Genomic DNA, 25,667 nt, shown 5'->3' with positions numbered 1-25,667 from the left:
GGGACAAATTAAAGTGATTAATTAAAGGACTAATTCAACATTCTTGGAAAATTCATGAAAACTCATTTGCTTTCACTCCAATCTTCTCATCTAATGTGGAAATCTTCCTTTAACAGAGCTAGTAGCAGTACTCGTTGCTGCTGTGAGTAAAAGTAGTAGAATTAGTATTAATAGTGGTATCAGTAGTGTTAGTAGAAGAAGTAGAATATTCCACATATGCAGTAGTACTCCCCAACACCTGGAGACACACTGACGTGTAAAATCAGTTCCTCTTTAAAGGTTCCCTGAGAAGGTTTTGACCACTGGTCGAGCTCTGGAGCGACGCTTTGTTTGTATTGTGGAAACAGAAGCATGCAGGCGGAGAGATTCACATTCCTTACCGACGGTTTCATGCTGTTCGGGTGGTCGACAGTTGGTGTGCAGCGATGTGCCGACAAAGGCAAGGAAGAAGAAGAAGACTGCGAGCAAGTAAACAATGCAGAACTGAAAACAATCAAAATATCAGCTTTGTAAACGTTTCATGAAGAATAAAGGACATTCAACATGTTTGACCTCAAGGACAAACAGAAAACTGCACGGGCACCTTTTCAACAACAACATGTGTACGTTTATTCTGCGCTAAGAAGCTTTGCTAACTTGGTGATGTCACTGATGATGTCACAGCTGACCCGGGCAGGCGAACATGGGCAGCAGGTTGCGGTTGTAGGTCAGATATTTCACGGCGCTGCTCCTCAGAGACGCTTTAAATCTGTCCAGAGGGACGGGGACGTTTGAGCCGCTGGCGTCCTCCATCACTTGCTGCCTGGACTCGTCCTCCTGCAGAGACACACAGGGTTATAAATATTTCTCTAATTTTGTTCAGCCATTTACGACTGTATTCAGTTTCATAGACATAGACATTTTTTCTAAATAGTATAATAATCAAACTCAAACTTATGTTGGGGACAGAAATCAAAGCACGGACTGTAGTGGAGGTGATCTGCTGAAGCTCCCGCTCGAAGTCGGAGAATCTGTCGTGATATACGGCCAAACACCAGCTCTGTCTGAAGAAACTGCAGGAGACACACATTCATACATTGCTGCTGATAACAGCCGGCATGTCTTCAGTACGTCACATCCGTCAGCAAATTCCAGATTATTACTGTTTATTACTAAAGTACAAGTACCTCAAAATTGCACAGTAGTTAATTTCCACCACTGGTAGTTATTATATATGAATAACACGTCATTCTGTTTGACTTTTGATACTTTAAGTACGTTTACTTTTGTAGTTTTACTGTAGTAGGACTTTGAATGCAGGACTTTTACTTGTAATGGAGTATTTTAACATTGTGGTATTGGTACTTTTACTTAAGTTTAAGTACTTCTTCCACCACTGGCTATCTGCAGAGCCGACACCACAAGAGGTAATTGAGAAACTGTCTCCCTTTGTGATTTGGGTGAACCGACCCTCCAAATAAAAGGACCCAAACACACAAACACACCCAGGAGCTACACTAACTGTGTTTGCTGAATAACCTCCAGCCGCCACACGGCCGATCAATTATTTTAACGGCTCACGATGCTCCGTCAGCCTCCACAATGACTTTACAAGTCAGCTGAGTGAGCGGCGTGACGAGGAATCAGCCTCTGCGGCGGGGAGGCTCCGGCTTTGTCTCGTCCTGGACCGACCACAAAGACAGATTGGGGAGCTGCATAAACAGATTAGGAGGCAGGGGACAATAGACGTCCATATCTGGGGGTCATTTGTGTTGAAACCTCAGAAGCAGGTCACCCACTGTTTGACAAACACACACACACACACACACACTGCAAAGTCACACCAGCAAACACACAGACAGCACGAGGACAAAAGACACTGGAGGCCTAAATCTCTCTCGCCTGTTCAGACCACTTATGTGTTATTTTGACGTGTGAGGTCATCAGTCAGCAGATTGCAGGATGGGAAGTTTCACTACCTGCAGCTTTCTGAAAACATCTCTTCCTTCAGACACAAAGTGGCTTCAGAAACAGTCAAAGTGGCTCGTTCTATCTACAGAAGCTGGTTATGAAAGCAGCTATTTTTTAAAAACCACCTGCCGTCTGTTACATTTTGGTACCAAAAAAACCCAACAACATGTATTCTTGTACAATAAATAAATCAAATTATATGGACAAACTAACATAAACACTGTAATAGTGAAGAAAATAAAGCGGTTTGTTGTTTTGTTGACAACAAACTAAAACCAGACATCATGTTATTCACCAAACTGATCATTTCTGTCTATTGTACTCTGAGTTGCTTGTTTGTTTACCCCCTGAGTTACTGAAGTTATTGAAAAGACAAAGATATAAGGAAAATGCTTCTTCTTACACTGTTAAAAGGCCGTCATGTGCGATGCAGGACGTATCCTTTCTGATGAGAAGTTGTAATTTATATTTATGACCTTGCTTTACTTCAGTTAGAGACTTATTATGTTTCCTAGAATACGTTTCAACAGCCCGTACAGAAGGAATAACAGTAAAGGCTGATGATAATTGAAGGATAATTCTGGTTTATTACAACTTATTTTCGTAGTTTGTTACATCATTCCTATTGAAAACATACTGCAAACAAACCCCCACGCTAGGCAAACTTCTTTGGAGAAGAAAACGAAGGTGAACGGTAACTGTCGGTTGTAAACATCCATCACAGTTCACACACTTCCAGCTTCAACTTTGACCTGCTGTACTTACTGTAGTTGTGTGCACAGTTTTTATGTGCGCTGTGGGATTATTACTGACATTTCAGGTGTGCCCACTTTCAGTCTGACCTCCAAATAAAGTGGTTTAGATAATCTGGATAAAGTGTTGAAAACTGTTTTCTGTTTTCTGTCCTGAGGTTCTTTGTGGAAATGCTGCCATGTTGACTTTGAACAAACTAATAGTCAGACTTGTCAGATTGACGTCTAAATCCACCTGCTGCACAAAGCTGACTAGTTCTCAGTCTGACTAATTTGTCATGATTCTGAGTAAATTAAGACTTTCTTTTAAACAAGAACTGAGCAGCAGCGTCAGATTGTTCAGCTCTGTTCAGTCCAGCAGCTCTGGAAGAACACGGTGCAGTCGTGAGAGCAGCTGTGGCTTCTTAATGTGGCGGGACTCAGGACTTCGATCTGGATCAGGAACGACTGACGACGTCCTCACTGCGGTATGTTTCCAACAAGTTACTGCAGTCTCTAAAAGCACTTTCCCTTTCTTAGTGTAATCGCTCCACAACGTTGTTAACAAACCACACATTTTTATCATGTGGTGTAATTTGGTGATTGTTACCATGGAAACGTGGTGGCTACATTTTTAGGCTTAAAATAAGTAAGTCTGTCTAAACTCTTTGTGAAACCGGCTTCAGGTTTTACCAAATAACTTGGTATTATTACTGATAGATATTATGGCCAATAACAAAAAAAGTTTTAATGAGCCAGAATGTTCTTTTAAAGTTTTACTTTTACTTTTTATTCTAAAAATACTGAAAATGAATGTAGATTTTCTTCCCTCAACATGTCAGTGCAGTCAGTAACTGTCCTTCTGGCTCCCACCTGTACAGGTCGTGGATCAGGCCCTGGTGGTAGCGGGTCGACAGCTGGCCCAGCAGCTGCTGGTGTTTCCCGTACAGACTCAGGTAATTGGAGACGGGGAGGGGCTTCAGGGAGAGACAGGTGAGCGTCTCCACCAGCTCGTAGCAGTCGAGATGCAAACAGAAGTAGTTCCCCGTCTCCACCCGTCCTGTCACGATACCTCGGTCCTGTAACTTAACATGAACACACGAGTTAGAGAGAGAACTTGTTCCTCTTCAGGAGATCTGTTGAGAGATTCTTGGTTTGGTTTTCAGAGTCACGTATTAATGTAACACTGTCTGCGTCAGAGCCCAAAGATGGATTAAAGGATGAGGCTGCAATATTCTGTACGTTTGTTTTTGTCCACAACTCCCATGAAAACACAGTGTGTGTGTTCATGTAATGAAGGAACAGTGTGGCTCATTGACGTGTTTTAGTAGTTTTTGTGGCTTCTGTCAACAATAACAAAAATACAGAATATCACCAGAATGATCTAACTCTGTTCACACTGCAGGTAAAAGTGTCTCCGATCAGATCTGATCAGTGTGAACAGTAATACACTCAAACTGAATCTCACATTTTCAATTCAGTTCTGGACTATTTTCACATGTGTCGCCCTGATTCTGATACACATCTGATTTGTGGCAGTTAAATTGGAATTCAGACGCCTTTCATGTCACTTTGATGTGCAGCATTCTTAAAACTACATAAAATGCAAAATAAGAATAAAGGTTTCGTCAGGTGTTCTCCTGTTTCTGTTTTGTACATGTGAGTTAGTCCAGCAGACTGTGTGTAAACCAGAGAAAAGTAAAACCTTACATGTTTCACAGCAGGACCCGTCAGGTTGGTAGTGGACGGTTTGGTAACGTGCAGGTAGTTAAATCCTCCAGGCAGCTTCCCACCTGAGGAGGGAGGGAACACACACGATCAGGGTTCAGGGGTGATCTGGTTCAAATAATTCATGTTGTAGTAGAATACAGGAATCCACTTATGGATGAATAAGAAGATGTGGATTTGATGTGAGAGTTGCTTAAATAGTTACAAACAATAACTCCAAAAAGTGATAGCAGCAGACATTTAAATAAATGGAAAATCTTTGGATTTTAACTTTGGATTTTAACAGTTTTCTTACATTTTCTTAAAAGCAAGCACACAGAAAAACTGAAATTCAGAAAATATGATAGTTAAAAAGACCAATCATGGTGTCAATGCTAACAGAAGGTGCTTTTATCAGAAGAAAATAGAAGAAAATATTCAAATAAGATTCGTTTCAGTCCTGAAACATGAACTGGCACCAAAACTGGGACAACAGCAGACACATCATGACATGTATTCACTGTTAACATCCCCCCACAGAGGAAGAGAGAGCTGAGGCAATGAACTCAGATAGCAGGCTCTGATATGGCATCTCTGCTCGCCCCGAACATTGAAAAGTTCATGTGTGTTTCATCTCTCTGAGAAGGGCGAAGCAGAGAGGCTGTTGTGTTTATGTAACCTGTGGAGTGGCCTTGGTTACTCCGTGAATACACAGCAGCACAATATGGCATTGTTGCGCTCGGCTGTGGTTTGAGTGTCCGCCACAATAACATCGGTGGTGGGCGGGTGGGTGAAAGATTGGAAAATGTTCCACAAAAACATAATGAAAAAATATTGGCAGAGCAAATTCTCTCAGATAAAAGGAGACAAAAACATGGACAGACAGGAAGAAGGACACAGGGGAGAGTATCGAGGTAAACTGACAGACCCTGAAAACATATGGAAACCTCACATCTGCTGATGAATGTGAAGGAATTTTGTGTTTATGCTTTTAAATATTTATGATCATTAACATGCCTGTTAAAAATGGACTAAAAAAACAAAGCTACTAGAGTTGTGAAGTGGGACGAGTTTGTTGACGTCATTCATCCTCCTGGTTGAATCATCCGTATAACAAGTGTTTGGTGTTGTGCTGTACGCTGCTCTTTAACGGAGGTGGGATGATTAATCAGATGTACACCAGTTAGTCTTCATCAGTGAAGACTTTACTTTTGTAAAGCCAAAAAATATACTTAGAAAACACTTAACCCTCAACCCTTAAAACTCATTAAATGTATTTTTCCAGACTTGAAATCAGACCTTGAATCTTGGCCTGTTTGTACAGCGGCACGAGACGGTCTGTTTCAGGTGGAGGTTCATCCGCAGGCTGCAGCGTCGGGTCGAAGAGGTGTAGCAACATGGCCGCCAGCTCCTGGCCCACTTCCTTGGAGTTGAAGTTGCCGTGCGACCACTCGTCTGTGTGGTAGCGGCGGGAGAATTTGGTGAGAGGTCCAGCACCATAAATGGCTGAATCGCTGGTGTGGAAAGTGGCGTTTATGACTAGTCTGCTGTCAAAGACCAGGAAGGAGTTGTTGATGCTCTTGAAGGTGTCGTAGTCGACTCCTTTGTTGGAGAGGTTGATGAACACCTGAAAGGAGAAATGAAAAAAATCTGTATGTTTTCAGTTTTCTGATGATTTCATGATCACATTCAGCGTAAAGGTACAAATTCTAAACATTCAGTCGGTACATAAAGTACCTAAATGCAGAATATAAGAACCACAAGGCCTCATCTACGAGAGGCTTGTATTTTAGGCTAAAATGAAAACAACAACACATAATCAGACAGCAGAATCCTCTACTGTCAAAACAATGAAAATGGGAAACACACCAAAATGATTTTGAGCTTGACAAACACATTCGGCTTCCAGGAGGGAAATTAACATCCAACCAACAGCCACAAGCTGCTGAATTCAGCCTGTCGTTTGTGAGCTTTTCAGCTCCACCAGACACCCTGGCCAGTAACCCACCATTGTCTGGAGAACATTTTCTTTTGTAAAAACTAATAACAGACTGGGAAAGCAGTGAAATCATCCAGGGGATTTTGAAAGTCACCAGAAACTTTGACTTACTCCACACTGCAGATGGAGGGGCTCTGCGTCGGTGGTGAAAGACACAGATGTGAGAGGATCGGGGTGTTCTCCATTGTTCATCTGGGCCAGCAGGCAGTTATGGTGGACCTGGACCTCTGCGTTGTCCGTGGCCGTCGCCACAGCCCTATCGACGACAGGATCGCTGAAGCAGGAGACGCCCGGCTCGGGAGGTGGGAAGACGAGATGGATGCGATATCCCCGGACGCCAAGGCTGAGCAAAGTCTCCACGGTGGTGAAGACATCGATGCTGTTTCCGTAGACGACGGCATTATCTGGAGAGACACAAGGAAGAAACAATCAGCAGTGTTTTTATAGTCTTTCAGAGTGACTTTAATATTTTTGCAAAATGAGAGACTCTAACGTCAAGGAATTGGCATTTATGAAATGTATTTATGGAATTTATAGCAAATTGTTATCTCTCCAAGAATCCAAATAACAGATAAGATTCTGCTGAAAGATCTAATCCTCTCTTTAAAAAACAAACATGAACATTCAATTTTGGTTAAATCAAAAATATCAAAAGTTTAGCACAAAAGGACGAGGTGGGGTGGTGGAGGCAGCTACAGACTTTGTAATTAAACTTGGATACAGTAATACTACATAGACCACCAACAGTCCTGGAGTGTAACTGATAGAACCACAACTTAAATATCAATAGTGTTCAGAAGTCAGGAGTCTGCAGCCATGCTAGCAGCTCTGAGGCGATGCTGTGAGCTAAATGCTAACATCAGCATTTGCTAATTAGCACTAAACACAAAGAACAGCTGAGGATGATGGGAATTTCTTTAGTTTTGCCATCCAATACTTAAAGTATTGGACTTATTGAAATTCATCAAATCATCAAAGTTGATGATCAAAGTTAAGAAGTTATTATAACTAATCTCGAGGAGAAAATCAATGCCAAATTTAATGGCAGTCTATCCAATTTTTGTCATTTCTCTGAAAACCACATACGTCAACCTCCTGATGGCGCTAAAGAACAAGAACAACAACATCTGTCCCATATTTAATGACAATCCATCCAATAGTTGTTAATTCACTTTGGACCAAATTGGTGGATATTTTCAGGCCTACTTTCACTAAAAAGTCTCATACTTTTTAAACGGTCCTGCTGAAACGGCAGCAGCAGTTAATCTGTTTATGAATAACATATGAAACATCATGACTGGTTTTAGACTTACTAATGCACTTAAAAATATAACAGAAAACTACCCACCACCCCTGTAATAACACTTTGGCTGAAAAGGAAAATATTTTGGATTCATTTTTCTCAGTTTCAGTGCTCTTGTGGTTACGTCTGATTGTACTGGATGTTTATATCACAAAATGATGATATTCCAAATACAAAAGAAGCTCTACAATTTAGAAGAACTGAATGGTGACCATGAAGCATTGATTTCTAAAAGAAAATACATTATTTTGTCAAGAAGCTCTTCATTCCCACTATAGAGCCATGATACAATTGATTTCCCTTTTTCAATCCAAGATTTTCCAATCAACAAGACTTCCAAACAGCCTTGAAAGACAACAGAAAGGGTAACGTATGTTTTACAAGAGGCCCTCAGATTCCTGAACCATGAACCACAGATGCATGGCGGGAAATTAAAAAATCCAACCATGTAAATCTGAACATCTGAATGGGAATGGGAGTGAATCCATCCTCCATGCTTCCTCTTCAGAGAAGCCTCCAGACATTTTACAGAACATACAAGCTCCTACATAACGATAGCATGTGCTCCTCCTCTCACACTGCAGGGTCGTCATGCCAATGGTATGTGAGACAAAGACAACAAAAACTGAGATTTATTAAATGAATTCATACTTGTGTGCTTCTACGTTTTTTTTTGTTAGTGCTGGAGTTCATATCATGGTGGTTGTAAAACAGATGATTGTATCCTGTAAACACATTAAAAAAAGAATTTTGACGTATCTGTACCGGACTTGTGTATTTCCTTTCTATGTTATATTTTATGTACATTTCAGGGAAATATTGTCCTTTTTACTCAGCTGTAGTTACTGCTTACTTTGTAGATTCACACTTGATTATTTTATGAAATACAATGCATTGTTAAATATTAAACCAGTGATTCATTATAACTTATTAACGGGCAGTGAGACAACTGTAGGATGGTTCTTATGTAAAGTGATGTGATGTGTGTGACGGTGGGGGTATGTTTACCGCATTCTTGTAGTTTTAACTCTGTTTGTTACATGTTTTTTGTGAGTAGTGTGTTTGCATTTGTGTTATTTGTTTATCTTTTCTGGTATCTCTGTTGTTATGCAGTCTTCAGTTAGTAAAATTGAACTGTCATAACACACAGCGTGTAGTTATAGCCGGCAGGGCCGCGGCGCTCTCCAAGGTGCTGATCCTGCTGCTGGGAAGGCTTCTGCCGGCAGGAACTTACAATAACTATCATTCTTCTTCTGAACCTTAAATCCTCTTGCACATGTGAGTACGAGAGAGAGGAGTACATCTTAGTTCTGTTTGGTGTTTTCTGCGCCGTAGATTGACGAATGCCAAGTTAGTTAGATAGCCTTGTTGGCTGCTTTGCAAAGACTCCTTAAATGCTTCTTCAGTCTCTCACTGCACTCTCACAGTTAGCTGTTCCACCAAAAGAGACATTTCCTCAGATGGTTTCAGTTGAATAACCGTTTGATTTCAAATGATCCACATTAGAGAAGTCCAAAAAATGAATACAGACTGTGAAACAGAACTTTTGATACTCGATCTGATAATACTTCTGTACTTTTACTTGACTTTTATTTGTAATGGCGTATTTTTATATATTGCTATAAAGTTCACTGCAGTTGGAGTAATCGAGTAGACTCGAGCTGGAGTTAGTGATGAACACAGTTCTGTCCGTGGTGCTGAAGAAGAGGAGCACTGCTGCCACTGAACCAGCAAGGCCAGCAGAACACAAAGCTACTCATCACTGCTCACTTCATCCTTTTACTCCTTCTATTACGACCAGAGCTAGCCAAGGAAACATGTTATGTTATGTCTACAAAAAAAAGGGGAATGAATTCCCAAAAACGTCAAGGCGCACCGCTTTGTTAAGTTATAAAAGTTAAAAAGCCTTCATCAGGGTCCCGAGGTATACTGGCGTGCAGTCAATACGAACTGCTTTTGTTTTGAATCTTGTAGCCTTGTGCCTTCCCAAAGGACTGTGCCTTGAGTTTTTGGGGAATTCATTCCCTGTTGTTGGGGGGGACATTGATTTCCTACCCGTGACTCGCTGTCAGATCCAAGAAACGCTTCCTCACTTGGTCTTTCATCAAATGTTTTTTTACTGTGTTTTTATTTCCATTTGCTATCACTGTTATTATTTTAGTCACATTAAAGTATACGTCTGGTGATATTCTATATTTAAAAAAATACTGTCAACAAATCATATGAAAAGACCAAACCAACAGTGAATGTATCTATTAACAAGTGTGTGTATCACAGCCTGATATATCTTATCATTATTATTATTATTATTAAAAAGTGAGCCTCACTGTGTCACTGGGTGACATGTTCCTTCATCACCATGAACACACACACTGTAGTTTATTGTGACTCAATCCCACACACACCAACCATCCTGCTACTCACTAGAGCACCAAATGTGGATTAATCCACCGCTGAAAATAGTCCCAGACAAATGCACTATTTCCTCCTGTTTGTCGGACAAAAACTACAGTGAGCAGCTGTTTTGGGAAATTACTGAGCCTTTCAAAAAAAATAAACTATATATTTGAGATTCGTTTTTTAAAGATTTCCATCTTCAGTAGAAGTCTGAAAAAATTGAGAGACAGACTAAGACACTGCTAGATTCTGTATTTTCATGGGATTTGCTGTCAATAAGAATAATGTCCTTTAAAGCTAGTGCTAAGACATGACGGCACTCTGCTTTAATCTAATGCTAAAATTTACATTCACGCTCAGTTTCTTCCAGCTGTTATTATTAAAATATGGAAATAAACATGGTATCTGCTTGAGTCTGCCACAGCAATTTGCATTTATTAATGGTTTTCCTTTATGACTGGGATCAACCAATTAGTATGTATAAAAGCCTCACTCTAGATCACTGCACAATTCCTTCAGAGAGCAGATTAATTTTGCTTAATGACACTGTGTATTTTTTCCTGCTCTGAAAAGCCTGGCTCTCAGAAACTGATATGATAATGGAAAATGGATGGAAGAGGCCGACCTGATTCACAGAGATGAAAGATTTCTCTGCAGCTAATTAGCTGCTAATTATACCAGGGCACTTCAGCGCTGACTGGCTGAGTAATGACATACTACTACAGATTAATTTTAGGTTCTGTGTGTGTGTGTGTGTGTGTGTGTGTGTGTGTGTGTTCACTTACCCTCCAGCTCCACAAAGTGGGCACACAGCCAGCGGCGAGCAGCCGTGCAGTCATAGAGGTCGTTGAGGGTGAAGAGGTTGGATGGGACGGGCCCGGCGTATCTGCCCTGAGCGGACTGAGCCTGCAGCTGGCTGTTTGTGACGGGCTGGCTCAGATCCACACCAGTAGGACAGGGCACCTACAGCAACACACGGCACGCATTGATATGATTTATAATGCAGATTTCAGGGAACACCACCCAAAGTGCCTTTTAAATACTTCAAACAGCGATAATGAATCATAGAAGACAAGTAGTATTGTGAAAGGACAGACGAATGGGATGATGAATGAGTCTCTTTTTGGGACTATTATCTCTGTACATTCCTCATACTTCATACTGTGAATTTGTGCACATTTCTTAGTTAATATTTTGCACATTCCTGCACAAACTGTACTGCTCTTTCATTCTAAAACAGTTATGTTACATTTTATAATATTTGTTTTAATATTTAATTATTTAAGCCTGACTCTGGTAATCAATACTGACATATTTTTACTGCCACACATTGGCTCTCTTCCAGCTTTTCACAGTCTCTGGTGACACACATCTTGTCACATTTCCATATTTGACATATTGACCCTCCATCCCCTCCGGCGTTTATGCACCTGGCTGTAGCGTTGGTGACTTCAGCTGTATTTGGGATTGAGAGGGTCTTTATGGGACACCAGGAATCACCACTGAGCTCTCTGAGGGCGTCATGGGATTGATATAACATCTGCACTGTGAGGAGACCACTTGATAACCCCATAGCAACAGACCTGTTGACTTACAGCCAACTGAAAAAGTGCCAAATGTCTCACCTGGTACTGCAGGCCCGCACAGAGGACGAGGTGATCGTAGGGCACCTTCTCACCACCAGACACAAGGACGTATTTGGACTTCCTGTTGATGCCCACCATCTTCCCAGTCACCACGGTGACGCAGGAATGCAGAGGGAGCTGGGCCAAGTCTCTGCTGCTGTATGAATGACTGCAGGAAGTGAAGAGGACGTTTTTCTTCAAGCTAATTTTCAATGTACTAAAACTTTTTTATTGCTTACAATTGCAAATAGTACAGAGATTATAATGTTGAGCCCTAATGACTTTGGTGGTCCCCTGAATTTTCCTCTAGTGCCACCATGAGGTTCACATTTGTGGGTTTTAGCTAAATGTCAACAACTATTGCTTGGATTTGCAACATTCATGCTCCCCTCAGGATGAATTGGAATAACTCTGGTGATCCAGACTTTTCATCTAGAGCCATCGTCAGGTTTAATATCCACTTCATCATCAATTATCACTTTATGACTAAATAGCTTCAAATCTAAGATGGTTAACATGGTAAACATTATACATGCTAAACATCAACATGTTAGCATTGTCACTGTTAGCATGGTAGCATGCTGATGGTAGCATTTTGCTCATGCACCTCTGGGTCTAAGTACAGCCTCACATATGAGCTGCTGGCTTGGCTGTAGACTCTGTAGAGTCTTGTTCTATAATACAACAACAATTCTGCATATTTGTTTTTTTTTTTAATCATTTTCACTTCTGAGGGAATGCAGGAGAAACAGTTTCTTACATTACAATCTGGAAATCATTCAGTCATATTGTATATTATCTTAGTGCACTTATGAATTTAATGTAAGTAAGTTGAGCTACATCTAATACGGTTTTCAGTGTAAGATACCATAACATGATTTTCCGTTTTCATGTCTGATGTCGTTCCATTTACTCACCTTGTGGACAGAAATCCGACGTCCTTGTGGTCGTAGTCGCTGAGGAAGCCGCGTGTTGAGATGAGGGTCAGGTTGTTGAGCCTCAGGTGAGGGCTACGAGAGAACAAACAACACTGAACAGCATGAGTGCTTCTCCACAGAACACAGTGAATACATGCAGGACACAGTGTGAGAGCAATGTTTTCTGGGGAAGGACAACTTTAATTTCTGCAACAACTACCTTCTTCATCCAGTGATGTGCAACAGCATTTAGAAAGCTCGACTAATATCAGCCATGTCAAGAGGAAAGTAAAGAAAATAAAACTCTTCACTGTGCTTTATGTCACAGGAGGCTCTGCACTATACATGAACACAGTAATACATCTGCAAAGGTTCTTGGCCCTTACACTCTTTAAATATGAACTGCTGCTAATACTATTAGTGCTGAAAGTAAAGGAATATGAGCTCAGGTCTTAAAAGGTCTTAAATGGAGGAGTTAAGTAAGATCAAGGATTGGCAAAACTGAATTGATTTTATGTGGATCAAAATCTAGAATAAGCAAGTTCTTGTCCTTGATAGTCTGATGTTTATTGGGGTGGAGAGAGCATAGCAATACAGATCCTGGGTAAGGTGTAAAACAGAACAAGCTTTTGTCAAGAAAAGCTCCCATAACTGGAAAGTTTACAGGTGCTGCACACCTACAGAACACCCACACAGGTGATTTCACTTATCCTGGCTGATTGGACCCCTGCTCAGGTGTGTGTGGGGGTGTACGGGCTGTCTGACCAACATCTCCCTCACTGTCCTGTTAGCTTTGTGTGGGACAAATTACACCTTTAACCTGAGCAGACGTCTAATCAGCCAAAATAACTGAAAAAACTCAGGTTCTCAGTTCTCCAGCCTACTGATGCATTTGTGGTTCCTGAGCTTGAATAATCCTGCACCGCCCTCATACCTCCTTTGTGTTTACAGTCTACAATATACAACATCCCTTGTGATGCAAATGACCCTTTTGTGGTGGCCTACAGGACATTACACAGCTGATAACAGCAGCTCCAGCTGCTTCGTCCGGTGAATAGCAGAGCGTGTAGCTCGCAGTGTTCATCCTTATCACACTGACGCCTCTGATCGCCTCCTGCGCTGTTCTTATCTCAGCTTCCTGCTAAATTAACGCCCGCCAGCACAGATCTACAACACCAGACACCGAAATGCTGGTAAACTGATTGGATAGATGGATGACTCTTATATTACTCACTTGAACAATATGGGGGTTTACGCCGCGAGTGAGATGATAGAAAGTGCCAACCAGCAGAGATTAAGTGAATTTAACATCTCCGGTTGTATTAGACCACTGTGACAATTTTGCAAATCAAAGAAGAACTGCTTTGTGGTAATATTGGACTTTGGCATCAATGTTGTGAAGTACCTTAATTTGTCAGGTATTTAACTTACTGGATTTGCCAAAAACAGACAGTCCCATCTGATTAATTCATCTATAAATGGTTTCTAAATTCAATTTCCAGAAAAGAATCCATGATATATATTGATATGGCAATGTCAAATGACATGTGTGGTGATAAAAGATTGTATCCACACTCTCCACCCCTTCTCTCTAGTAGAGAGTAAAACATGGAACGAACAATGGTTTTCATTATCAATCAATCTGTGGATTTTTTTATTGATTGATTAATCGTTTAGTCTATAAAATGTCAGGAAATAGTGAAAATGTATTTATTGATCAAACCAGAGTTTACAGATTGATCAAGTCCTTAGCTGTCATTTCTAAGCCATCAGTGGTTTGAACATGCAAATAATAATAATAATAATAAAATAATAATCAGCCATCAGACAATGACTGCAGTCAAACTTTCCCTGTTAATCTGTGCCAGAAGGTGGATTTGTGCCGCAGCACTGAGGCATTAAGGCCCATTATTGGTGTCTGGATGTGACTGAATCAGAAGCCCTGGATTTGCTCTGTTATCAGCCGGTGACAGACGGCCGCGGTGACCCTGCAGCCTGACCGCGGAGAGCAGAGGGCCGAGCCGCCGCGGAGCTCTTTATCTGTCTGACCCCGTCCCAGCCAGTAATGGAGTTGGGGGGGGGTGGTGGTGCTGGTGCTGCTGGGCTGGATTCAATGAGCACATGGAAATCTGTGTTGGAGTGGGGGGTGGGGGGTGAAGGGGGATGGACGTTTGGGCAGGACTGATAAGGGGGGCCCCAGCAGGCCGAAACTGACCCATCATTCACCCTCTCAATGCATCGCCGCCTCACCATTAGTTCAGCGGACACTAACTGCCTCATTAGTCAACTCATTAGTGACAGCAAACACAGATCGCTGCAGCAGATCCCTGACGGGGGGAAACAGTGGAGTGGCTAATTAAAGGGGGCCAGCGCTGGCCCTGGTGAATGCCAGGCCGCAGACAGCTGCGTGCGCCCGCCCCGGCATCACCGCCGTGCCAGCCTCGCCAGCTCTGAGAGCTGTGAGATCTCACTCGCACAAAACAACGGCCCCGGTTGCCTGGCAGCTATCGGCTGGTTCTGAATCAGCAGCCCCGCGCTTCTTATTATCTGCCGGAGCAGTTAATCTCACAAAGCCAGGACGAAGGCAAACATGTAAGACCTCCGACCCGGAGTCAAGTGACATTTACAGAGATTGGATTCCTGGAATAAAAGACGATAAAGAAATGAAAGAGAGGCTTCAGTGTGGGACTGCTCTCCTTGGGTTCAGGGTGTAGAGTATTTCTCTACACACACATCAGAATCTGTGATCATGTCAATACTTTCATACTATTTCACCTCCTGCGTCGTCTCTGTGCACTTTACTACTCGTCTGTGTTCACTGGCTCTGATTGATTTGGTAGCTGGCCCTAATTTGTTGCTACTGCAGGTTGCAGCATACAGTGATCCCTAACAGTGTCATTTACAACGATGAAAGCATTTCTTTTATGAACATTACAGAATAGTACAGTATACAGATACATTTTCATTTCCTCTCCTGTGTTACTGTGAAGCCTCAGGGCCTCAGACCCCCCAAAAGCCCAGATTCACGGCATGCCTGTTGTTTTTTGATAACCTGATGACACATGAACATCACCAGACGCATCCTTTAATCTAATTACCACAAACTATCTGACGCACAGTTAGTTGGTATCTGAGTTAATGAAGCTGCCATGTAAAGACAAGTGATGTGTGCACTGTTCTTGAGGGGGACTTGGAGATGACAGGGTGTACACACAATGCACAGATGGTGAGAGGTGTGTGGGGGGTGTTAATAGGGGCCCGACAGCAAATTCTTGCCCCAGGGCCCCTTAAGAGTTTAATCTGGCCGTGGTTACAGAGTAAGAATTGCAATAATATTTGACACTGCTGCTACTGATTCAGAAAAGGTCAGTATGTACACAGCTTACTGCACATATTGGAGAAAAATGACGCCGAGGCAGACTCACCAGAAACAAAGCACCTCCAGGAAAGATAAACCTGTGTCTGACGCCCCCACCACCACAATCCTGGCATTAATGGTGACCTTTGGTTCCATGGTTAACTTTCTGCTGATGAGGCTGAGAGCAAACGGTGCCTGAGGGAGAGAGAAGACAGTCAGTCAGATTCACTGGTTTTACTTAAGTACAAAAAACTCTGGAGGGCAAAATGAATGGTGCCATTTTCTGAAAATGAAATAATCCATCAAATGCATGTAATTATTAACCCACTAAAAGCATTGCATAATGATGGGTCCAATTTTTCCCATTTGAATATCACAGGATGAAGTAGGAACCAGCTTTCATTAAAGCACTTAATCTGCCTGCTGAAGAGAGTTCAGCTTTCAGGCAGAAACCTTTAAAGTCTGTAACGTTTAAGCAGGTTTGTGCCTTATTGAATATCAACTACCGTCCTTTTACAGGTGGACGGCAAATTCAGATTTTCCAAAAGACAACTGGACATTAGAGAAGTTAAAGTAGACACGCCTTGAATCCAGCTGACTGAACAGGACTTAACCATCTATATTTCATAAACTGAAGCACTCAAGTGACCTGAGGGTTCTGCATCTTTAAACTTGTCAAGTCTTTTTTTTCCTTTGAAATGTTGTTACTTGTTCAATTTAGCATTTGTACACCACCAAAATGTATTTTCCTTTTACTATTTTTTGGTGCATTTAGTAGATAGACAGTAGAGAGATGACAGGAGACGAGATTATTTCTGCGTGTTTCATGTGACAATTTTTTGTTTTTAATCGACATAATGAGGAAGGGTATCTGCCAAGTTGCAACATCCAGAACGTATATCTGGTGTCTCCTGGCATTTTGTTTTGGTGCACTACAAAAACCACTGAATACAATCCAGACAGCAAATAAGTGTCCCTCAAAATGTATTTGGCAAAGCAAATAGGAGACAGAAAAGGACATAATTCTACTGAACTGGAACAACCTGTATTTTCTCTGAGGTTCCTCTGTACAATTACAGAAAACATGGAGCCTTTTCTGAATTATCGTCACCCTAAGCTCTAAACTGTCCACTGAAATAAACATAATTGTCACGTTTATCATCATTATTTAATCTCACTGAGATAGATGTGCTGATCTTTGCTGCACTCCTTTTGTAATTATTCATTTTTTAAATTGTATTTATTCATATTTTGTGCCTGGTGTATTCTCCTCCCGCTGTCTGTCCCTGTTTGTGTATTAATCAGGAGTTTGCTCTAAATTCATGCGTTCAAAAATCAATAAACAGAGTTAGAAATATATAAGAATGGCAATAACTGCAGCTTCAGGTTTGAATGAGATGGAAACACAGAGATCAAACGTGCGACAGTTAAGGAACACTTTTCCACCATAATTACAAAAGAGTCCCGCAGGAATTAATAGAACACCGCGTTCTAATTTCCCAATTCCTCCACCGCCAAGCGTCTCTGGTCCTCGCCCTGTGATCTGAGGCAGCTAATGGCTCCTTCATCATCTATAATTAGGCAGATTGGCCCCACAATGCACCTTGTTGGATGAAAACAGCATCGAGTGAAAAAAAGGGGAAACCCGAGGGTGAAATTAACCTTTGTGTAATATTCAGATAATTTCCAGGAGGGCCTGTGTGCCCGACATCTGTCACGTACTGAGAGATGTTGTGGCTCAGGGTTTGATTAGCAGGAAAACAAAGGAGCATATGGTTAATTTATATGATAAAAGCACGCATCAGAAAAATAAGTGATCTTATAAATATTTTTAATTGTAGCAATAAAACAAAAGCAATCCTTTAGTGCCAATTTATACTTCACAACACATTCCAGTTTGAAATGTAAAACTTTTTAATACTTTTGATCATTTGTTTTCATTGCTATGAGGTCAACAAAGAAGGTCAGTAAGTGAGTTTGGGGAGATACTTTAGCCTGATGCCTGAGTTGTGACATATTTCGGGAGCACAGAGTTGTCGAAGTACAAGTCCCGTTCATTTTCTGGACATGAACCGTTTTTAATAAAGCTTGAACGTTCCAGCCAGCCTTCCAGTGAAAAAAGAAAGAAGCTAACTCCGACTCCCAGGGAGCATTTTGGTAGAAACATTCAGTCACAGAACTTAAAATTCTACTTTGTGTCCAATTAAAGATTAAACGTTGTAAACTGCAAACATTCGGCAGTCCACTTTCAGATTCTGGATCAGTTTTGGATGAATTCAGTAACTGTGGCAACAAATTTTGTTCCCAAATGCACCAAAATGTTTTTGCTTCAATTACTGTACAGCAGTAAATGGAAAAGCTGGACTGGACCACAGCTGGTTAACAGCAGTCAGGGGCCAGCAGAGAAAGAGATTTAGCTATAGGAAAATGTTACTGGTAATTTTCCTATTGAAGTCATCCATTAAAGGACTTTTATCGAAACAATATTTACAAAACGTATCAGATAAAGAATGATTTTTACGCTGTGTGTCATGCAGACGTTGTATTTTGACATTTATTGAAAATGAGTATTACTTTATATGTAAAAACGCTGTATGTGTTATTGCATGTGGGCACATTGAATGCCGACATGCATCCATCTGAATACTGCAGGAATTAACCAGATGAGGCATTCAGATGAACAAAGCTCCTGTCTCATCTGCATGTGCGGTGGAGCAGGTGCAGCAGCTCTTATCAGGCTGGAGATGCCTCACCTTCCTTAAACACAATGACCACAGCTCTGTGTAATATGATCCTGTATTGACAGAGAGGGAACAGGTGCTTTAAATTTGATTAATCATCCCGAGGCCGACATCAGGAGGCGGAGGCGAAGCTCGGAGGCGAAGCTCTTATCTGCGTGGAAGCCTGGAAATCATGACTGCTGTGTTACCGAGGGGAAGGCAGCGGACTGGGTGTGATGGAGTAAAACTGAACATGTGAGGTGACGCCTCGGGTCTAAAGAGTGCTGCTATACATGTGATAAATATTTAAAGTGCAGGAAAATAAATCACAACCACATTAAGATCAGCCAGGCGCGGAAGATTTCAGACCAGAAATTAAACAAAAGGAGCTAAGATTATCATTATTCCCCCGTCACTTTCATTCCTTTACCAGCTTCTTAGGTTTTTATTAAGAAAGTGACACTCTCGGCTTAAGTTACTAGAAAAAGACAGCTAGCTAGACATAAGTGGGTACTAAAAAACACTCACTCAGATTTATTGCCGAAGTAAAAAGTACTTTAAAGGTTGGGCTACACTCGGAGAAATCCGTGCTGCATAAAGTGAGCGTCCTTCACAAATTGTCAAAAAGGTTTTGGAAAGTTACAACGCAGCAAACACTGATGTCTGAAAGGTGTGTGGGAGAGGAGGTTTAGAGACAGTCTGACCTTCTGAAAAGTACTTCACAGTGGATGTGTGAAGAATTTCCAAATACTTAGTGCATTTTCAAATTACTATGTCTTTGAAGGAGACGTGTAGTTTCTCCTCATGTTGGAACTTGATATAGTGATGTGAAGCCTATTATATTATCTTGAAGTTATCCGTGAGGACAGAGAGAGGAACTCCAGGTAAAACACCAGGAACAAACCAAACCCAAGTCAGAAAGAGACTGCCACCCTTCACACAGCCCATTACTCCATTCTGTCTTCCTTCCTCTCTTCTTAGTTTTTAGCTTTTTTGTTTACATTTGAATTGACACCAACTCCTTTCTGTCACTTCAACTGCTTCAACTTAATCTATTACTCCCCATATGAATCATTTCTAAAGCTCAAAAGATTCAACAATATTAGTTTAAAATAATTCCACTGCAGTTATCAGCAGAAGAAAGCATTTAAATGGCTCTTTCTACCTTCAAATACTTGAAAATATAGATGTATTTTAAATAAAATGAGCAAACTGAACAAACTTTCTACATATAAGTTTTTTTGTTTGTTTGCAATGTTTTAGTCTGATGTTTAACACAGATGTCAAATGTATAATATATCTGTTAAAGTGACACAAGTGTGAAAAAAGAAACCAAAGAACTATTTGGAAATGCTGTTTGTGGACTTCATGATGACGAAATGTAATAGAAAATAAAATGTCTACATTCCATCACACTATGTTTTACAGCCTTCTGCGCTGGAGGTTTCCTCCATACCTTAAAGTGAAGCACATTCTGTGTCACTCTGGGCTTTTCCCCTGTGAAACAGCACCGTCTAGTGGTCACATTAACACTGCTGCGTTATTCAGCTCATCTACATTCCCTGGCAGGCTGCTCCCTGTCAGACAGCTGCTGCTGTGCCCACCTGGTTCTCGCTGATCTGCCTGGACGGGGCGTTGATGCCAAGCTCCTCCAGCGGGTAGATGATCTGGCGTCGCGGGCGGACAGGGACCGCGCAGTTGAGGATAAAATCCAGATGGTGGATGCAGGAATTCTGGGTGCAGAAGAAGAGGGCACAATGTCAGCAAGCTCAGAAAGAGAAAATCCCCTCTGAGGTTAAACAGCATCAGTGTGGGGCCTCGGGAGGCAACTGGAAGGCGACAAAGTGATAATGAGCTCCGGTGAAGAGGTTAGATGATGCAAGGTTTACACCAGTGATGTGAGTTGGCTGGGAAACATCACCCAGTGCTTCATCCACTGTCTCAACAGAGCTCATGCTCTGGTTATCTTCTGCCATTATTCTATTTGCACATCATCGTCTCCCAATCTGGTGCTTGTTTGTGGATGGTAATTAGCAGAGGAAGTGGAGGCCTCTACACATTGAGGAAATGTCTTATTATGGTGTGGAGAGGTGGAGCTGGCAGCGCTGTCAGCACCTGCTGCCCCGACCCCGGGGACAGCAGCCTGCTGAGGGCCGCACTCTGCAAAAAATGACCTGCTCAAAGCTACGACACTTTTATAAGAACACATCCATCTGGCTGATCTGACTAAACAGCTATAGAGGACAGTTTCCTCTGAGATGCTGTAAATGTGTTGTCTTTGTCCAAATGTATCACAGGAAAAGGAAATAATTTAGTAAAAGAAATAAAAGACTAAAATATGAATATAGAACATTTAGAGCCAATTTGAAAGTTCAAGGGTCATAGCCGAGGTTTGGCAGGACAGAGGACAAATATACTGACGGCTTCACTGCTTTTCAAGCCAAGTCTTATTATAATTTATAATCATGCATAGCAAAGCGTCTAGTCTGAAAGGGCATTCATTTAGGGATAACCAGGAACTCAAGAGTAGATTCAGATATGTCTTTAAATGTTTACCAAAAGAAAAAGCATGTTTTCTGTCAGTTTTATTGTTTTCTGCAGATTTAGAGAAAAAGTGTAATCAGTCAAACACATACAGGTAGCCAGACAAACTGTCTGACTGTGATTCTCCTGTTGCAGAAAATAAGATAATCTGAAAGTAAACGTACTGGTTTAATTGTTCTCTCATAACCACAAATGACGGGAAACATCACTGTAATGAAGTCTAGGTTGAGTGACAGAACAACATGTCGTGTTGCAGTTTTACTATCGGTGCACTTACTGGTATTTGATTTTGAAGGACAATAATGAGATTTTACACAAAATTATCATGAATTAAATTCTTTGTTTTCCTAAAACACATTTCCAGTTTTCCAAAATGAAATTATTTTAGATTCTTTTATATAAGAAATCTGAAATTTTTGTCAACAAGTGAAATCAACTGATCACTGGATTTGAGTTTGAATGACTTGTCATGAAGGATATTATTTGCAGTGTATGAACTGAGAATCATTACACTAATGACAATATGTGTCCGAGCTGACATGCACAGAGGCTGGAAGGGGCCCAGTAAGGGCCTGAAGGTCCCTGTGCACCCACCTCCTGGCTGTGGTAGGAGGTGTAGAGTCTGTGGAACAGGCAGGATTTGTGAGCCAGCCGGAGAACCTCCTTAAACAAGTGTTTGGTGAAGTGCTGGAAGGAGGGTTTGATGACAAAGTGGCGTATCTGCGCGTGCTCCTCGTATCGGTGATGGCTGAAATAGATGAAGTTCTCGATGTTGTAGCGGGCACGTATGTACTCGATGTCCTGACAAAAACATATTAAATAATGAAGTCAGTGTTCTGTAGTAAAACTCCAAATATTTCTATTTGACATTTTCCTATTTTAATTTTCCTTTGTTTCATACAGTTTTCCTGTTTTTGTTCCATTCAAGTAATAAGAAACAAAAGCTGCTGGTGATTGTAGTATAAAATGTATTTAAAAAACATCTTGATCATATCATCAACCTGACTTCAGGTTCTCACCGGCAGACCTCTTCAGTTTTAAACCTTTATTTTACATTTTATTATTCACCTTTGTTTTCAGTTCTAGTCGAGATCTTAAAGTTTTAAACATGTGTCAGTCTGAAATACAGGAAAAGAGTTTTCTCTTTTATACTTCAGCATACATTAGACTTTCAGTGTACGTGTGTGTAACCTCAATAAAACCCTGGAGAAAATAGGACTGAAACTAACGATTATTTTCATTAACAATTAATCTTTTAATTATTTTTGATTGGGTTAAGTGATTCTATAAAATGTCAGAAAATGGTGAAAAATCACAATTTTCAGATTTTGTGAAAGATATTGAATTTACAATAATATAAACGGACACCATTTAACAGACTTAAATTATTAATAAATTAAGAACAACTGCTCACTTTAATGAACACCCAGCTATTGTGGTGGAACTTCATTTCAGAACTAAAGTAGATAATGATCATATGTGATGTTGTTAAACAATGTGGTAAAAGCGTATTATTTATTTAAAAGACTTTTTCATTACAACAGCGATGTATTTGTGCACTTCCATGACGCTGGAGGAGTCGGGAGAGAAATTAAAAAAAGAATATCTAAAATTTAAGCATCAGTATATCAATATATCTTCAATATATCTTAAAAAAAGATGACTTTTAGTCCCTAAGATGGATCAAGCTCCAACAATTCCCATAATGCAACTCATGTTCATGATAATATCTTAGTGAAGAAATGTTTTGGTGTTATTACCTTTTTATAAAAAATGTCTTCTTAAAAGTTAAAAACTCAGAATTGTACCGGAAACAACCACCAACTGTCACCATCAGGTTCATCTGAGGACACGGACTATGAGCTGCACCTACCTGCTCGTCTCTGATGATCAGTATCCCCACAACCTGACTGTGCACCTGAACCACGAAGGCCCGCAGCGCCACCCCGTCCTGACGGACAAGAGAACAAAACAAAACACTCATACATGTACGTTTGTATTGAACTGAATTGAGTATGGGCTGAATGCACCTTCCTGTATTAGTCCAGAGCCATGAATACACATGAAGCGGCTGCATTCTCATTTGAGACGTAATTATCAGTTTTGGAGCTGCGGCAGTGACAGCTGGGGTGTCAGTCAGAGAGGAAAATCCGTTCAACTGAATTCTCACCAATCTGTTCGCTGGCATACGTGCGATACTCCTCGTTATTCCAAGACAATCATCATCAGCAGCTCGAGTCACACTTGATTGTCCAAAACAATCATCATTTCATTCTGAAAGTTATTTCAACCTCGATATTTCCTCTGTTTACTGTTTATGCTGATTTAAATGTTTTCCAGACACTGACCGTAGTACAGGCCAGTTTCTGTTTAGGAGGAGAAATTTGGTTAATATTGAATTTAATTTTTTGAATCTTGATCTCTGCGGGTTGTATCAGCGTCATAACTGCAGCCTGCAGTCTGAAGAAAACACAAACAGGCATACAAACAGTGCGTAGAGTGGCTGCAGGTGAAACCCAGGTGTGCTGACTGACCGGGTCTCTGCGGGTCTCACAGAAGCAGTCCAGGTCCTGCAGAAGGGACTCGTTCAGTTTCAGACCCCTCACCAGATCAGAGACAGCCGTCCGGTCTGCAGCCACAGCCGGCCTCACCTCCACACTCCTACAAGAACAAGCAGGAACACTGTCAATTCATTTGTACTGTGCTGTACTGTAATTTTAATTTACAGGTGGAGCCACAAATGTGTGGAGACCTCCTCTCTGAGCAATAACATTATCAAGGTATCAAGGTTCATTTATTGTCATGCTACAACACAGCATTGCTCAGTGAAATGTAAGTTGTAGCCCCTCATGCTACATACACACAGAACACATATACAAATATTTACATTTGAATAGAATAAAATAAAAACAATATATACATTTACTTATATACATATATACCTTGAAACATATACACCCAAAGTATGTACAGTATGTGCAATGTCATTTATTTATGGTGGAGTGCAGAGAAGCATCCTGAGAGGCATGCCAAGCCAGCAACACTGGTCTGACAGCAGCGGCCCCACCTGAGCCCGGTGCGGTGGAAGATGTAGAGTTCACGGGGCAGCGAGCCGGTGGCCCGGGGCAGCACCCTGAGGAAGCTCTGCAGCAACAGGAACTCAGGGGACTGCGTCGGTACAGTGATGATGCAGAAGTCCAGGTCCTGACAGACCGACACAAGACATAGACACCTCACCATCATCTTCATCATAAAAAAGGTAATTTTCTAAAGAATTCTCAGGAATCTTAAACTTTATGAACTCTCTAAGACCAGAAAATCAATGTCATGTTTGTTTGATAACTTTAAAATCTCTCCTGATGTGTAAAGAACAATTACATGCTGGGACTTGCTGCTTTACCTGGCAGACGACTTGCACATATTATCGTTGCAGGGACGCAGGAGTATTAATTTGATCTCTTGCCCAGATACAGTGATCTTCAGTTCTTAAACAGACTTATTTCAGCCAAATGTCTTGAACATGACATGCAAAGATGATACTCACGGGGAAAAGTTTGAATACATATGGAATAAAGTCCACTGATCTGGAAGAGAAGAAGAAGAAGAAGAAGAAGAAGAAGAGGGGAAGTTCAGTGAAAGTAAGTCTGTGCCAACTTCAGACTCAAAGCCAAGCTGGTGATCACTGTGGTGGAACAACTGGCCGACCAATCTGCCCGCTGCTTCCAGCTCAACTTCTCGCCTTCAACTCTGTCACGCTGTCACTTTAAGCGCAGCTCTCATTAATAACATGCTCACTCTCGGCAGGAAGCGACTCGACTTCATATTCAGTAACAGCTGGGAGGTAAGGCGGCAGTGAGAGGAGCTCAGCAGGAGCCAACTAACTGTCACTCTCCCTGCTTTAACACAGCATATGACTGATGTAACTCTGGACAGCTGCCACCGCTGCTGCAAAAGCACTCACTTTTAAAACTGAGAAAATATTTAAGTTAAAATATGGAATATACAGAACGGACATGTGGTATCTGACTTTTGATATCTGTGAATTCTAGAAACTGTCATATTTTTTGGCTGAAGTTGGACGCTACATGTAAAAATTGCCCGCAGCAGAGGGCACTAGTTATCTTCTTTCATTTTTATGTTGTATATTTCATATTCTTAAGTTCAACAAACTAGCTATCCTGTCCAACGTATTGCAGTGCTTTGTTTTTCTGTGTTCTGTCCTTGGCTTACACATCAAACAAGTCAAAACATTTTAAACATGTGATTTTATATGAATTTTAGTTCAATTGGAAGGTTTAACTTCCAAAGTCAAAACTCTTCAGTCCATCATAACATATAAGGTCAAGCCTGCAGAAAAACATTTCGACTATTTTGCATTTAAAGAATAAGGCAGCTATTATTCTATATTTCCTCTAT

At 41.1% G+C, this 25,667-nt stretch overlaps 1 protein-coding gene across 1 annotated transcript in view; it reads right to left on the bottom strand.

The window, feature by feature from the left end:
* Positions 1–657: 657 nt before the first annotated feature.
* Positions 658–25,667, bottom strand: part of cfap61 (cilia and flagella associated protein 61) — a 29,091-nt gene continuing 4,081 nt past the window's right edge. Inside the window, exons 9-24 of the mRNA XM_070926199.1 lie at positions 24,796–24,835; positions 24,319–24,455; positions 23,786–23,912; positions 23,125–23,202; positions 21,846–22,052; positions 20,312–20,440; positions 16,055–16,182; positions 12,630–12,722; positions 11,713–11,881; positions 10,873–11,050; positions 6,499–6,791; positions 5,688–6,015; positions 4,392–4,474; positions 3,555–3,766; positions 965–1,052; positions 658–816 (exon numbers count right to left, since the gene is read on the bottom strand). Of these exons, the coding sequence (XP_070782300.1) occupies positions 658–816; positions 965–1,052; positions 3,555–3,766; positions 4,392–4,474; positions 5,688–6,015; positions 6,499–6,791; positions 10,873–11,050; positions 11,713–11,881; positions 12,630–12,722; positions 16,055–16,182; positions 20,312–20,440; positions 21,846–22,052; positions 23,125–23,202; positions 23,786–23,912; positions 24,319–24,455; positions 24,796–24,835 (2,449 nt within the window). The remainder of the gene's footprint in view (positions 817–964; positions 1,053–3,554; positions 3,767–4,391; positions 4,475–5,687; positions 6,016–6,498; positions 6,792–10,872; positions 11,051–11,712; positions 11,882–12,629; positions 12,723–16,054; positions 16,183–20,311; positions 20,441–21,845; positions 22,053–23,124; positions 23,203–23,785; positions 23,913–24,318; positions 24,456–24,795; positions 24,836–25,667) is intronic.

This window comes from Enoplosus armatus, chromosome 19 (genome assembly GCF_043641665.1).
Source record: "Enoplosus armatus isolate fEnoArm2 chromosome 19, fEnoArm2.hap1, whole genome shotgun sequence".
Lineage (NCBI taxonomy): Eukaryota > Metazoa > Chordata > Actinopteri > Centrarchiformes > Enoplosidae > Enoplosus > Enoplosus armatus.
The sequence above is the reverse complement of the archived record's forward strand: the minus strand, read 5'-3'. Positions and strand labels throughout refer to the sequence as shown.